This window comes from Triticum aestivum, chromosome 3B (genome assembly GCF_018294505.1).
Source record: "Triticum aestivum cultivar Chinese Spring chromosome 3B, IWGSC CS RefSeq v2.1, whole genome shotgun sequence".
In the NCBI taxonomy this organism is placed as follows: domain Eukaryota; kingdom Viridiplantae; phylum Streptophyta; class Magnoliopsida; order Poales; family Poaceae; genus Triticum; species Triticum aestivum.
Genome location: NC_057801.1, coordinates 833,374,505 through 833,390,853, shown reverse-complemented (window position 1 = coordinate 833,390,853; position 16,349 = coordinate 833,374,505). Strand labels below are relative to the sequence as shown.

The window sequence follows — 16,349 nt, the reverse complement described above, 5'->3', positions numbered from 1 at the left end:
TTCCCCTCTCTCTTGCTCCTGTAAAATAAAACCCCGACCAGCCTATCTCGCGCTGCCGCCAAAGCTCAACGCCGGAGAGCCACCCCAGCACCGGCGAGGCGCCCGGCCGCCACAACCACCTACCATCCGTGCTGAGCCGCCCCGTTGGAACTCAATCTGCCTCCATCAAGGCGGATGCAATGTCGGGCCCAGCGGCGGGCGGCCGACCAGGGCGCGACCAGTGGCTGGCGGCGCGACTAGCGGCTGGCGGTCGACCGGCGACCAGACTAGTGGCTGGCGGCGGAAGAAGCACCGGGCCGCGCCCCGAGTTGTCTCCCTCGTGGGGCATCCTGCTCGGGCTAATGGAGGATGCGCATCGGGCCCCATGGGATCCCTAGTGGAGCACACACGGGCGGCGCTGGAGCTGCTGTAAGGCGTCAGTCGGCACCGCGGCAGTGCACAGGGAGGATCTGGCCGCGCTTGTGCTGGCGCGCGCCGTTGAGGGCATCTCCGACCGCGACGGCGAGTCCGACATCGGCTTCCTGGCACCACATCGGCGTCCTTTGCGCTCGAGCCCACCGCCGCCTTGACAACCATGGAAGACCACCATGGGCACCGCTCGAGTGTCTCCTTGCCTCGGCTGTATCGGCCGGCTCCCCAGTGCGCCGCCGCGCGGCTTCACCTGGTCGTGGTGCCATCGACAGACACGCCCATAGCCTGTTTGTTGAAATGCCTAGGAGAAAATGGAGAGAGAAATAAAAAGAAAATTGCAAAAAGATAAACACTCCAGTCATTGATAGGTGGGCCCTCGTCCAAGTCAGCAAATTGTCCACATAGGCATGCCACGTCTGCCCGACAGGCGGGCCCCACTTGTCGGTTTTGCTATTTTCTCACCAAATTTCAGCATCAGTGCTCCGCGTTACACATTAGGCCCTTTTTTGGTGGTTTTTTATGACCCGGCTTGAATATGGTATCAAGTTGTTACCCTAGCTTTAAGTGTGATGGTTTTGGGTAAATAATTTGGTGTGAGTTCACTCAATCTAGCCCACATTTGAGGCTCTTACTAGCACTACGGCTTACATGAACAGAAGGACTAGTAGACTGTAATATGCGAACTACGAACTGATGGTGGGGCGATGCAATATTTTTTCTAGAAAAACCTGTAATTTTATTTATACTCGCAACCACTACAAGTCCAATGTCCAAAAATTTACAAAGTAAATACTACATCTAACAATGGGGAGGAGTTTCGGCTCCCGGAAGCATTTGCTCTAGGATGAACAGTACCTCAAAAAAAAGTGGTAAGATATTTCTAACAAATTCGTTCTGATTTTTTTTGTGGATGTTCGTGTTAGTGTCGCAAGCATGCTACACAATTTTCATGCGAAACGGAGCAGTAGTTTTTCGTCGAAGAAAATAATAAATTTGGGGTGAAATTTTTGGGTACCATTTGGTGTTCAATTTGTTTTTTTTCACAGGCCAAAATGTTTAAGGATTTTGCCTAAAACTTCGCAGGTAGCATTTGGATATGACTATAAATACATAATTTTTTTGGGGATTTTTTTTGACATTTCAAAAATCATTTTTAGTGCGTAGGAGCAGATGCTCCCGGGAGCCAAATTGGATTTCCGATCTAAGAACTACTATGAAATCTCTTAGAGACATCTTGTTCCGTAGTAAAAGTCTTTGTACGATGAAAAACATCAAGACTTCAGTAAAGAGATTGCAATTGGATTGGAGTGGTGATACTGCCACTCGTTCACCTACACGAATTTGGTTACTAATGAAGGTTTCTAAAAGGTGGGGCGATGTAGTTGTGTGCCCGTGTTGCTGGTGATTTCATTTTTTCTTCATGAGCCACATGTGCGAAGCATCCATGGGCTGCTTTCTCCCCCACATGGGCCCATGCCTCAAGCTACAAGGATGTTTTTTTTCCTTCTTAATACATTCAACGGGTAGGTCGATGTTTACCAATGTTTACCAACTGAACGCGCAGCCTATGGTAGCTACCTATAAGTATTGGGCCTGCCCCAAGTAGACTTCTCTAGTTTCCAGTAGGCTCCCTCTTCCGGTTTTGGGAAGGTAAGAACCTTGCCCGACCATTTTATGTTTTTTATTTCGTTTTCTTCTTGTTTCCTTTCCATTTTCTTATCATTTTTTATTATTAAATTTATGAAAAAATTTCAATTTGTATGTTTTTTCAAATTCAAAAACTTTTGTTAAGATTCACAATTTTTTCTGCATTCACAAACACTTTTTGAATTTGTGAATTTTTAAGACATGAATATTTTTTGAATTTATAAGATTTTTCAAATTCATGAACAAATTTTGAGTTCATGAACATTTTAGGATACATATTCATATAATTAAGAGGACTCAGGAAATATAAGGAAAATTTGAATCCTCAATGCATTGTAAACATGATATGATCCTTGGTTGGTTGCTATTGTTTGTTTATTTTTCTTGCGTTTAAACCAAGCTTGCAACCAAACATCTGGATGCGCATTCAGGATAACCCTGACTTATAAATACAATCAGTGTGGCCCTTATCAAAGGTAGAAAGTTTCAACCTACTACAAAGAGGGAGGTATACTGCAACCAGGAAAATCGTTTCAGTAAGACCACCGTGATTGCATTAGGTATTTTTCGCAGGGAATTTTATCACGGCAAAAGCTAAATGCAGTTGGTTCGATACATTGTGTGGTAATAAATTGTTGCAACACATTAAAATTTGACACCACACTATTGCAACAATACATACTAGTTCTGGCAGTAAGAAAACTTTGTATTACACATTTAAAGCCATGGAGCCCTTTTCTATTGCAATGGAAACGTAAGTTGTGGCATTAACATACCGCAATGGTTTTCCCCATGGTAAAATATTAATGCAATGGCCTTATTTTCCATGGTATTATTACATTGCAAGGGCCAACTAAATGTTTTGCAAGGGCATTGCCCTTTTATATTTTATTGCATTGGCTATATTTTGTGGCAGTAGCCCATCAACACAGTACCATTTTCATGTTATTAGTATGTCAAAAAAAAACGTGGCAAAACCCATGTTTCAACAATAAACTATTTCATCACATGCAAAATAAATAGTTAGTCCCAACAATTACTTTATGTTGAATAAACAAATGACATCTACATAAATTGAATCAAGTTGCGTGTATGCCTTCATAATCAATTGAAAACAGTAAATGTCCATAAAAATATTCTGGTATACTTGTGGTAAAAAAAAACTACTTGTAATATACCTACAGACAATACATATAACTAAGATAGTTGGAACAAATATTGAAAGTAAGAAATCACAACATAGTTTTGTCATCTCCTTAAGTAAAATCCATTTTCTAATACCAAATTAAGCATTATTGTTCACTTCACCCGCATGTTCCATTCCTTCAGACGTATCCATCCTAGAATAATACAGAACTTGTATAAAAATAAGGTAAGTGTGCTAATGACCAAGAGATGCAATTTAAAGAGTTGAAGAGATAAATCACCAAAGAATGAACCTTGTATGAGTTCAAAGTAGTTTGCAGAAGCACTTCACAAAGCAATCATCTAGTACAACAAGTTACATACTCCCTCCTTTCCGTTTAATAGGGCCCAATTTGAAAATCTCTCCAACCAAGGTAGATAGTGAGTGCTGGAGCACATTTCGTAGTTTGCAAAAATACTTAATTAGTATGCTTGTTTTTCTTAAAAAGTTGTGTTTACTGATGCATTAATGACAATGCATGCATGCATAACCACTAAATGAGCAAGAACTTTTACATGCATTGGTGAGTTTTCTCTTAATCCTTGCATGCAGTGATTTAATGCACCTTAAAATTTGAATATGTAATAGTAACTAGTAGAACTGAGACTTACAAAATAAAAAATAATTTTTTTTATTGAGACGAGCCCTATAAATCATAAAGGAAGGAGTATGCAAAATGTAGCCAACTTCTAACTAGCTGAACACATACATAAACGGCTTGCATGATCAACTCTCGATTCTCTTCTTCATCGAGGTGGACATCTGCAAAAACATTCCAAGTTAGCAATAAGAACATGATCGAGGAGCACACACTATTTGGACGCCGATAACGCCCACACGTGTGGGTGTTAAGGGATCTGGCCACACGTTTTGTGTGGTGTTTAAGAGAACCAGCCCACACGTCTTCGTGTGGGAAAATAACTAGCGAGCACACGCCTCTTTTTTTTCCTCGCGGTCCCTCTCACACGCCTACGTGTTGGCAAAATGGATAACGCCCACACGACCTTTCTTAGCCACCTACCTCGCGGTCCCGCATGCCCCGCGTGACAGTCACCACGCGTCCCCGCAGTTGCCATGGTCCGGACCCTCTTCAATATCCATTTAACTGCAGTTGCCATGTCGCTGAACTACGATTGCCATGTCGGACAACTACAATTGTCATGGTTGCTCAACTGCAGTTGCCATGTCAGATCAAGTGCCAGATGCCATTTTGGACAACTGCAACTGTTGCCATATATGCTCTGATTTACTATAGATGCCATGATTTGAAAACTTTAAGGGTTGCCACCTACTAACACTAGGCAGTTGCCATGTATGGTCTGGTTAACTACAGTTGCCATGATTTGAAAACCTTAGGAGTTGCCACCTACTAACACTAGGCAGTACAGTGTAGAGCTACAAAAAGACATGACAAAATAACATGTTCGAATAAAGAGAGACTTGTTATCTGCTTACAAGCACACTAGGGTAGTTGCCATGTACCTTGCAAAACACATGGCAACTGACATGTTCGGGTAAAAAAACAGAGAGTTGCCATCTGCTTACAAGCACACTAGGGCGGTTGCCATGTACATTGCAAAACACATGGCAACTGACAGCTTTTGGTGTGGGAGAGGAGACGGGCGTGCGGGCGAGATTGCAAATACCCACACACCAGCCCTTATGCGTGAGTGAAAAACACACGTGTGGGCGAACTGCTAAACGCCCACACACGGCGCCCCGTGTGTTGAAACGGACGTGTGGGCGGCCGGATGAATGACCACACACACCATCCCAATCCTACGTGGCACCACAAACATGCCAAGATTCGTGCAACCACAAACGGACGTGGATCCACGCGGGTGGGCGAGATGCAAACGCCCACACGTGTGGGCGTTAGTATTTCCAAACTATTTTTGAGCATGCTTTGTAATAGCCTTTACAAGTTTTACTACTTTAACCTTAAGTACTTTCAGTTGATCCAAAGTGCCATAACAGTAATTAGCTTCACACCCAAATTGCATGTTTAGATGCATAAATCTGGAGCAGTGACCGAAACACACAACACACCGCAAGCCACGTTTCCTGTACCCAGGGCATTGCAATTCATACTGCCATTTGTGAAAATGTGAAGCAAATGTCTCCTTATCAAATCCTCATGAAGTAAAGGTTGCAGCAGTCAGAACAGCTTGGAGGATGGACCGGTCAACCGGCGGGGCCACCTTACATATCGCATCGTCGTGAAGCAAAGCGAAAGCTGCAGCACGCACAACAGCTTGGAACATGGGCGCCAGAGCCGCTCCCTCCGTCCTCGATCAGTCACACTTTCTGCCGTTCAATCACGCTCCTTGCATGCATAGCAGCCGCAGTTGGGCAATACGATCGGTGTTGCCACTGCCACCACACCATGTCACCATGCATATATACTTAGCCTCCCTTGTTCAAGAGATGGATCGGTGTGCACTGCTGTATACCGGCTGCAATGGCCGCGTTTAACCACCACCTGCGCTTCTTCCTCCTTCTCGCCCTTGCCGCCAGCAGCATCATCAGCGCAGGGGCCGCTGCCGGCGACGAGGACGACGTGCAGCTGCGGAAGGTGGCCATGTCGCAGGCCGTGAAAGTGCTGTCCCGCTACAGCCCGGAGACCACCGACCAGGAAACGCTGAAGCGGGCGCTGGCGGTGGTGAACCGGGAGGCACAGCGGTACTGGAAGCCCATCTTCAACAACGTCGACAGGCTGATGGACAGCGGCGCCGACGGCCGCAGCAAGGAGGCGGCGTTCGCCGTGGCCAAGGAGCTGCTCAACCGCGAGCTCGGCCAAGGCCCCAACGCCGTCAAGATCGACTTCGAATATGCGTGACATGCATGCATCGCCAGTTTGCCACCTCTGCCTTTTTTTTTCGTAGGGCTTTTAGCGTGCCCTGTCTTTGTCTGTGGTGTGTTGTTGTGAGTCCTTGTGCTAGCTGCGGCCTGTCGCAGTTGTCTGAGCCTTCCACTTCCGTGTCGACTTTTAGAGAAAAGGCACAAAGGCCCGACTTCAAATTAATGAAGCCATCAACCGGCTAGGATACAATGATGTTGAATTACAAAGGCAAAGACTTGAAAAAAACTGAAAAATACATGCCAAATTCAATACAACCAAGAGCAGCAGAGAATAAGGCAGCAATAAATACTGCGATCAAGCCGCCGGAGATCTTGCACAACTAGAACGGCAGGGCCGAAGCCACCCGGCGACAGCAAAAGCCGTGAACATGAAGATCCAGACCGCGTGAAGGAAACCATCTACTCCATCGCCCGCCGCCTCGGGCCACTGCCGGAGGAGAGACCACTATCTCCCCTTCGTCCAGACCGTGCCGAACACGCGGACGCCCACTGCCGGCCGGCGACCAACCAGCAAACAAAGCGAGGAGCCGCTGAAGGATGCGAAAGAACCCACACGCCTCCACCAACGCCGGCAACCAAGGGAACCGAGCACCGCCACCGCCACCCACCACCATGAACCAGGTCCACAACCCCCAACCACCCCTTGAACGGCGCCTCCAGGAAGGGCCTAGACGCCAGAGCGCCTCCACCGTCCGGCCAAAAAGGCCAAGGCTTTTGCCCGGGGAAGCGAGGAGGAGGAGGGGGACGGATCTGAAAGCTCGACCCGCGCTCAAGAGGGAGAACGGCACCGGAGCGCCGCCGGCGTCGAGGTCGACGCGAAATCGACCAGGGGTTTCCCCCGTTCCAAGTCTCCACCGCCCCATCCCTGTCGATTCCTGTTGTTGATTGTGCTCTCCTGTAACATGTGTTTTCTTAGGAGGTGGCGCCTTGCTCTCCTTGTCATTGTGCTAGGCTTTCGTGCATGGCTGGTGTAGATGGGCTCATGACACAGTCTTCACAAACATATTACATAGTGTTTTTATCTGGTGGCATTCTTTTCCCATTTTTCTTCTTTGTTTTTTCTTGTTTATTTTTCCTATTTTATTTTAAAAATTCAAGACCATTAATTTGTGCATGTTTTTCAAAATCACGAATATTTTTCCAACTCATGAACTTTTAGAAATACTGATTTTCTTTCTCAGTGCATGAACTTGTCTTCAATAATTTGTCAACAATTTAACAAAATCAGAATTTTTTAGAACTTTATGATCATTTTTATTTCACTACTTTTTTTTGTCAAAATTAACAAAAATACTCTGTGGCTTTATTTTTCACGAGCAAAGCAGCAGGACCAAATGGTGAGCCAAAAAAATAGCATCCTACAACACCTAGAGCCTCCCGATCCCTTGACCATGCATGGTACCGTACATGGCACGCCGTTCAAAGAATTAATGCTTGTGCTTCCGGGGCTTTAAGGATGTGTACAATAGTGACATCTTAAGAGTGCCATGTATATGATAAGCGTTGAGGGGGTGGATAGAGAAAGTAGAAAAAGGCTTATCTCTAACAGCATATTTAAGCATGTTAGTTACTAATGACAAGACTAAAAAATAACTTATTTTACATCAGATTTTTATTGTCATTTCTAGATTGCGTGTCAGGCTTAGGATAAGACTATCTTTAAGACTATCTTATGAGCCAGAGTATCGTCCTAGATGAGATGGAGCACACAAGACACAACCATCTATGCAGCTTCAACTTTTCATATATTCATGGAGGAACACGGGGAGCACTAGCAGTGTAACAAAAGAAACCACCACGCTGACTAATGAAACAGGAAGGAAAGTAAAGGTGGAGCTCCGACAACTGCGACAGGCCGCAGTGCACGGACGGGAGCTCTCCGACAACTAACAACCGCACTGGCGACTGGCACGTTCAGGGAGAAAGAGAAAGGCAGAGGTGGCGAACTGGCGACTGCATGCATGCATTTTACAGATCACCGATTCCGAGGTCCCTTCTGAGGCTGTCCGGGCACGGGCCGAGCTCGCGGTCGAGCAGCACCTTGAGCTCGGTGGACGCCTCCGCCCTACTGCGGTCGTCGGCACCACTGTCCATCACCTTGTCAAGGGCCTTGAAGATGGGCTTCCACTGCTGTGGGCGGGCCTCGACCTCACGGTTCAGCACGGCGAGCGCCTGCTTCACCTGCCGCACTGCCTCGACGTCGGTGGTGGCGAGGTCGAAGCGGACGACCACCCCGAGGGCCTGCATCATGACCTCCTGCCGCAGCCGCACGTCATCGTCGTCTGCGGCGGCCACTACGCTGGCACTGCTGCTGGCGGCGAGCGCAAGCACGAGGACGAAGAGGAGGTGGAAGGCAGCCATGGCAGCTATGCTGAGTACAGTGTACTCCATCTGCTGAACAAGGACGCTTAGTATATATGATGTGATGGCACTGGCAGTTGCAACGCCGATCGCATTCCACAACTGAAAGTGGCGTGAGTGGCAGAAGAAATCATGTGACTAATCTGATCGATTGGGCGCCCTTTTGACCGATTGATCTTGCCCATGTTCAAACTTGCTGCAGGAGAAGCGTGGACAGAAGACGTGCAGGATGTGATGTGAGTATGTGAGTACTCCCTACGTGATAAAGCTGGCCGCGCACCCTCGCCTCCTGTTGTACCGTTGGCCACTGATCTAAAAGCAAAAATATGCCCTAATCGTGAAAGTATTTGAATTAATTAACTTCGGCTGTTGTGTTATTGTGAATTTCTTTACAAGAAAAGGAATTACATTTCCATCCAAAGGCGGAAGTATAACCTAATGGTGTCACTCCCTTCCGGGCGACTCGGGGGCTCAAAACCATAGCCCCGCTGCCGCCCCCTCCCTTCCCTCCCCCCTCGCCACCGCCTGAGGCTGCCGCCGGGCAAGCCGGGGCGCCGCCAGGGAAGGTGGCGGTGGGGCCTTCGCTGCTCTGCATCTGCTACAGGGGACTGCGTGCTCCCGGGCGGCGGCCCTGTTCGGAGTGGCGTCACTGGCCTGCCGCGGGCGGATGCGCGGGCGCGGACCGGCGACCTCAGCCAAGTGGACGGCTGGCAAACCGGAGGACGTGAGCTAGGGTGTGCCGATTGTCGGGATACCCTCCTCATGTGGGCTGTGAGGAGATGACCATTTGAGGCCTTTTAGGCAGCCCAAAGAGGTGCAGAAGCCCACTACCCATTATATGAGAGAACAAGAATCCCGACTGTTGTTGTGGAGGTCGCTCTTCTTCTTCTTCTTTCTGGTGATAGACCTTTTGGTAATGCACGGGAAGGAAGAGAAGAGAGACCATCACCGACGGTCAAAAAATCAGTGAGGGAGAGTGTCGGTGTCAAAACCGGCGGATCTCGGGTAGGGGGTCCCGAACTATGCGTCTAGGCGGATGGTAACAGGAGACAAGGGACACGATGTTTTACCCAGGTTCGGGCCCTCTTGATGGAGGTAAAACCCTACGTCCTGCTTGATTAATATTGATGATGTGTGTTACAAGAGTAGATCTACCACGAGATCAAGGAGGCTAAACCCTAGAAGCTAGCCTATGGTATGATTGTTGTTCGTCCTACGGATTAAAACCATCCGGTTTATATAGACACCAGAGAGGGCTAGGGTTACACAGAGTCGGTTACAATGGTAGGAGATCTACATATCCGTATCGCCAAGCTTGCCTTCCACGCCAAGGAAAGTCCCATCCGGACACGGGACGAAGTCTTCAATCTTGTATCTTCATAGTCTTGGAGTCCGACCGATGATGATAGTCCGGCTATCCGTACACCCCCTAGTCCAGGACTCCCTCAGTAGCCCCTGAACCAGACTTCAATGACGACGAGTCCGGCGCGCATATTGTCTTCGGTATTGCAAGGCGGGTTCCTCCTCCGAATAATTTATGGAAGATTGTGAACACCAGGATAGTGTCCGGCTCTGCAAAATAAATTCCACGTACCACCATAGAGAGAATAATATTACACAAGTTCAATCTGCTGACGTATTTGGTGGCGTGACGTCACACCACTACCAAGCCTTTACTAGAATTGTTTTTATTGTACCGCCTCAGCGCGTTTAGCGAAGCGGTTTCCTTGGCACGTCTTGTCGAAGCAGAGATCATGTTCCCCTTATTCCGGGATTCCCATCAATACGGACGTGGGTAACCCAACCGCGCCATTGATTGCGGCGCTTGGGAGATAAGCGAGTTTTATCAGGCTGGTGGGGACACATGTTTTTGTCCGCCTATATAAGGGGATAAAGATCCAACCCTTTTACCTGCGCCTTCTTCCTCCTTGCCTTATCCATCTCCGCGAACTCGAGCTCCAGCGCCCTAGTCCGCACATCTCACCTTAACCTTCTCCAACTATGTCCGGAGCGGGAGGCAAGTGGATGGCCTCCTCTGTCACGGAGGGGCACATCCAGAAGCTGCGCAGCATCGGATATTTGTCCAGCAACATCGCGCATCGGCTCCCCGACGAGGGAGAGCTCATCCCCACCCCCAGGCCCCATGAGAGGGTAGTATTTCTTACCCATTTCCTCCGTGGACTGGGCTTCCCACTCCATCCCTTTATCCGGGGGCTCATGTTCTACTACGGTCTGGATTTTCATGATCTGGCCCCGAATTTCATCCTCAACATCTCGGCGTTTATCGTCGTGTGCGAGGCCTTCCTTTGCATCCAGCCCCACTTCGGCTTGTGGCTCAAGACCTTCAGTGTCAAGCCGAAGGTTGTGAAGGGCAGCCAAGCGGAGTGCGGAGGCGCCATGGTGGGCAGGATGTCCAATGTTACTTGGCTTGAGGGCACTTTCGTGGAAACCACTAAGGGGTGGCAATCGGGGTGGTTCTACATCACCGAGCCGCGTGACCCCGAATGGCAGCGGCCCCCGAATTCAGATCTGGCATCCCCACACGGCTCACCTCCTGGAAAGAGAGCGGCCGGACTTGGGGTGATTCGGAGGAGCTGACCGGACTCCAAGCCTGCGTCCAAAAGCTGGTGGACAAGAAGCTCAAGCTTGTCAACGTGGTCCAGGTCATGCTCATCCGCCGGATCCTCCCGTGCCAATGACGGGGCTTCAACATGTGGGAGTTCGATCCGGCGCAGCACCAGACTTTGAGCGGGCTCTTCGACACTGCGTACGAAGATGTCTGGAAGGTGCTGTTCAAGGGCGTCGAGGCTCCCGCATCCGCTACCGAAGATCGCAGATTCAGCTCGCAGCGTCCGGCTGACGAGGTAAGCGATTTTGTCCTTTACGAGACGCTTGTTTTCCATAGTTTGACTCTATGCGGGATCTAAACTCCCCTTCCTTTGACAGGGCTGGCTGACGAAGGCCGAGTAGACTATCTGTCCGGCCCCATTGCCAGAGGACCCAGTGGACGCCCGCCTAACAGGGCTGCTGGCTCCGGCACCCCACGTGGTGCCGGAGAAGAAGGCCAAGAAGAAGGCCACGGGTACTCGGAAGAGTTCCCGTTTTCAGGTGTTATCGGATGACGACTCCGAGGCCGACTCCTCTCACAAAGGTGAGGAGGAGAAGAAGAAAGCCTCTCCCCCCGTGGGGGGAGGGAAAAAAAGGAAGGCCTCCCCAACGAGGGAGGCCGAAGGGTCCAAGAAGGGAAAAACTCTTTCCCCGGACTGTTCTGCCAACGCCAGTAACGACGACGAGGACTGGCCTCCAAGGGCCAAGCCCCTCGCGAGATCGTAAGTATCCGGACTCCCGAATAACTTCATGGTTTTTCTTTTTGCCACGTAATGTCTTTCTAATGCCGCATACAACCCTGCAGTCCGCCCAAGGATGATCTTCCCACTTCGTCGAGCAGGTCCTTAGGTGCGTCGGATATGGATTCTCTTCCGACCGCCTCCACCCCCCGTGATGCGGACGATGCCGAGGTGGGATCCCGGGAAGGGACCCACTAGGAGGAGGAGGCCCCGGAGGTGTCGTAGGACAACCTCCCGGACTTTGTACCGGACTCGGCACCGGAACCCATAGTGGCTCCGGAGTCCGGCGGGCGGCCCCTTCATAAGAAGGGCAAGACCGTGACGCCGGCAGCCTCCGTCCAACCGGAGGCGCCGGATAGCTTGCTGGAGGCGCTCAATGGCGCCTCCATCGAAGAGGAGCACCGCACTGTTATGAGTGCGGTGATTCAGAAGGTTCAGCTTGCCCACCACCATTAGTGCCGGTTGGTGGCTTGAACAGGGACCAAAGGTTGTCCATTAGTCCCGGTTTTAGCCACAAACCGGGACCAAAAAGAGGCCTATATATACCCCCGCCCCGGCCCACGAACAGAGCCACTGCTCTGTTTTTTGGCCGGCCATGGGAGAACTCTGTGGTGCTCTAGCTCACCTCCTATGCACACGAGGTGTTTGATGAAATACCCGAGACACACTTAAGCTTTCTCCTCTCCAAGCTCCTTGTCCAACCTCCATTTCCTCAAGATTTGTCTAGGTTTGGCGGTCCGTCCTGTCCCGTCCCTGTCCTCACTGCCGCCGATTGCCCGCGCCGATCTCGTCGTCGGCACCACTGTGGTGAGCCTCTTGTTGTTATCTTCTTTCTAAAAGATAAAAATAATCTTACTTGTATGATTTAGATAGATATTTGTATAATTTTCTTACTTTTATTATTGTTTGTTATTATATAGTGCGATGGTTTTGGTACCCGCCTCCGTCGGCCCTCATCCTGTTTATGATTCGGATGTGGTATATATTATCTTTTATAAATATTTGTTTCATCTGGTGTTTATGACAATTATGTCGACCAACGTGACATAGATGTTTTTATCTAGGAGGTATGTAAACCGGAAATTCCAACCGATCCTATTGTCGAGATGTTAAATTTAGTTGAAAAAGAAAACAATTACTTGAAGAAAAAACTGAAAATAATTGAGAGGAGAATATGAAATTGGAGTTGCATGTTGCGGATGTCGTCGATGACCACAAGATCAAGATGGATGCAATGTGCTTGAAGATTAGAAAGATTATGCCATTCGTACTGAGGCTTGATATCATTATGCCGTTGGATCAATTGTTACCTTATTGCGATTATGATTTCATTTGTTGTTGCATTGAAATGTTTTACATAGTTTCAGTGAATGGTTTAATTAGATGCTCTAGTGAGCTATATGTTGTTCAATGAGAACTATGTATGAACTTTATGCATTTATTTTTTTCAGTAATAACATTTGATCACTACTGTACTTTGGTTTAATGTGATGATGAACTTCTATTAATTTGTTCACTTCTCTATTCATGATGTTCTGTAATGGTTTTTGACACACTTAATTATATATAATGCACGCAGATGAACCGACAATGGATGTATGGTGAAAGACACACCTCCGATTACATTAAGGGCGTGCATAATTTTCTCGAAGTGGCTGAGGCAAACAAGCAGAATGGTTTCATGTGTTGTCCATGCCCTATCTGTGAGAATACGAAGTCTTACTCTAACCGGAAAACCCTTCACATCCACCTGCTTGAGAAGGGTTTCATGCCACACTATAATGTTTGGACCAAGCACGAAGAAAGAGGGGTTATGATGGAAGACAACGAAGAAGAAGAGGATGATGACAACTATCGGCCCCCTGAATATGGTGATGCTGCAACGGGGGAAGCTGAAGATCAAGAGGAACCAGACGATGTGCCCGATGATGATCTTCGCCAGGTCGTTGTTGATGAAAAGAGACAATGCCAAAGTGAAAAGGAGAAGTTGAAGTTCGATCGCATGTTAGAGGATCACAAAAAAGGGTTGTATCCAAATTGCAAAGATGGCAACACAAAGCTCGGTACCACACTAGAACTGTTGCAATGGAAGGCAGACAATGGTGTATCTGACAACGGATTTGAGAAGCTACTAAAAATATTGAAGAAGAAGCTTCCAAAGGATAACGAATTGCCCGACAATACAACTTAAAATGATTGGTGTTTCTTCGATTGATTCTTTGTTTAGCAAAATTAAAATTGATAATAAAGGGACTGGAGAAGAGTCGACTTTAGCTAGAAGGCGTCCCGATAATTTGGAGGGTGAAAATCTTGTTGAGAAAATTGATAAAAGTGGGTTTGAAGAGGTCAAAACTTTAACTAGTGATGTGCCCATTCTTTTGGATTACAAATACTTTAATTATGATAGTTGCTCTTTAATTGATTGTATTTGTTTGTTGCAATCCATGATAAATTCACCCCATGCTCATGAACAAAATAAAGCTTTTACTAAACATATTTTTGATGCTATGATGAAAGCTTTAGAAGAAAAGTTAGAATTAGAAGTTTCAATTCCTAGAAAATTGAATGATGAATGGGAACCTACTATCAAAGTCAAGATTAAAAATTATGAGTGTGTTGCTCTATGTGACTTGGGTGCTAGTGTTTCTACAATTCCGAAATCTTTATGTGATGTGCTTGGTCTTACCGATATTGAAGAGTGTTCTCCAAATTTGCACTTGGCGGATTCTACTATTAAAAAACCTATGGGAAGAATTAATGGTGTGTTCTTATTCATGCAAATAGGAATTATGTGCCCATACATTTTATTGTTCTTGATATCTATTGCAATCCGTCTTGTCCAATTATTCTTGGTAGACCTTTCTACGCTCTATTAGTGCCGTGATTGATATGAAAGAAGGCAATATTAAATTTCAATTAAGACTAAGGAAGGGTATGGAAAACTTACCTAGAACTAAAATTAAGATACCATATGAATCAATCATGAGGGCATCAGATGGATCTAGAAACAAAGATGACAATACTTAAATCCTTCGCACTATGCCTAGCTAGGGGTGTAAAACGATAGCGCTCGCTGGGAGGCAACCCAACTTGTATCTTTTCGCTTTTTGGTTTTCTTGCTGTTTTCAATAAAATACCCAATTATGCCCCTGTTTAGAAGTGTTTTTGTGGTTTAGGTTAGTGTTTGTGCCAAGCAGAGCCTTTGGGATAATTTGGGTGATAGTTGATTTGATCTTGCTGAAAAACAGAAACTTTTTTGCCCAGAACAATAATTTTCATGAATCACAGAAACGTGATTTTGCTATGAAATTTTTGCTCAAGATTTATATACAAATTTCCCAAGTTGTCCTATTTTTTCAGAATTTTTGTAGTTACAGAAGTATACGAAGTTCCCTGATTACTACAGACTGTTCTGTTTTTGACATATTCTGTTTTCGTTGTGTTACGTGCTTGTTTTGATGATTCTATGGTTTCCTTTGAAGAGTTTTTGCCATGGAAAACTTAAAATACAGTAGATATAATACAATAACAAAATATGAATGGGTTTGGAACAGTACTTAGAGTAGTGATTTGCGTTCTTATACTAACGGATCTCACGAAGGTTTTGTTGAGTTTTGTGTGATTGAAGTTTTCAAGTTTTGGGTCAGATTGCGATGGATGAAGGAATAAGGATTAGCAAAAGGCTAAGCTTGGGGATGTCCGAGGTACCCCAAGAGAATATTCAAGAAGTATCAAGTAACTAAGCTTGGGGATGCCCCCGAGTGGCATCCCCTCTTTCTTCTAACAACCATCGGTATCTTACTTAGAGCTATATTTTTATTCGTCACATATTATGAGTTTTGCTTGGAGCGTCTTGAATGCTATGAGTCTTTGCTTGTTTTTATTTGTGTTTTAAGTCATCTTTCCTTGCTGGAGACACCTAGTTGAGGGAGCCAAAATTATGCTATGACTTGTTAGAATTTCTCTCTATGCTTCACTTAAATCATTATGAGCTATGGAATTGCTCTAGTGCTTCACTTATATCTTTTTGAGCATGGTGTGCTTTACTATTTTTGAAGAAATGCTCTCATGATTCACTTAGATTTATTTGAGAGTTAGTACAACTTTAAAGAATTTCTCTGTTGCTTCACTTAAATTATTTTGAGAGAAGATAATTTTTATGCTCATGTTCTTCACTCAGATTTGTTTGAGCTATCAAAAGCAACATATGAAATTAGTCCCAAAGTGATAGATATTCAAGAAGCATATAACAAAAACTTTCATGAAGATCATTGAAAAAATAAACTTGATTCCTTGTAATAGTTTTGAGATATGATGATAGTGATATGTGAGTCATGTAAGAATATTGGTGTTAACGTTTGTGATTCCCTACGCGAGCACGAAAGTCAATAGTTATGCAATGAAATTACATCCTACTTGCGGTGCATTATTCGGTATTAGTTATGCTTAATGCTCTCTTATGAGATATTTCGTTTCTTGGTTGGATGCTTCCCAATCTTTTGCTAGCCTTCATTTCCACTAAGTTGGATGCTTCC

At 46.4% G+C, this 16,349-nt stretch overlaps 2 protein-coding genes across 2 annotated transcripts; one reads left to right on the top strand and one right to left on the bottom strand.

Moving 5' to 3' along the window:
• The first annotated feature begins 5,668 nt into the window (after positions 1-5,668).
• Positions 5,669-6,269, top strand: LOC123066947 (uncharacterized). The gene has a single exon (XM_044489922.1). It carries the CDS (start codon positions 5,706-5,708, stop codon positions 6,081-6,083), a length of 378 nt encoding a protein of 125 aa, XP_044345857.1. The 5' UTR covers positions 5,669-5,705; the 3' UTR covers positions 6,084-6,269.
• A 1,601-nt stretch (positions 6,270-7,870) lies between these two features.
• On the bottom strand, positions 7,871-8,481 carry LOC123066945 (uncharacterized). The gene has a single exon (XM_044489921.1). The coding sequence runs from the start codon at positions 8,465-8,467 to the stop codon at positions 8,075-8,077; it is 393 nt and encodes a 130-aa protein (XP_044345856.1). The 5' UTR covers positions 8,468-8,481; the 3' UTR covers positions 7,871-8,074.
• Positions 8,482-16,349: the final 7,868 nt, after the last annotated feature.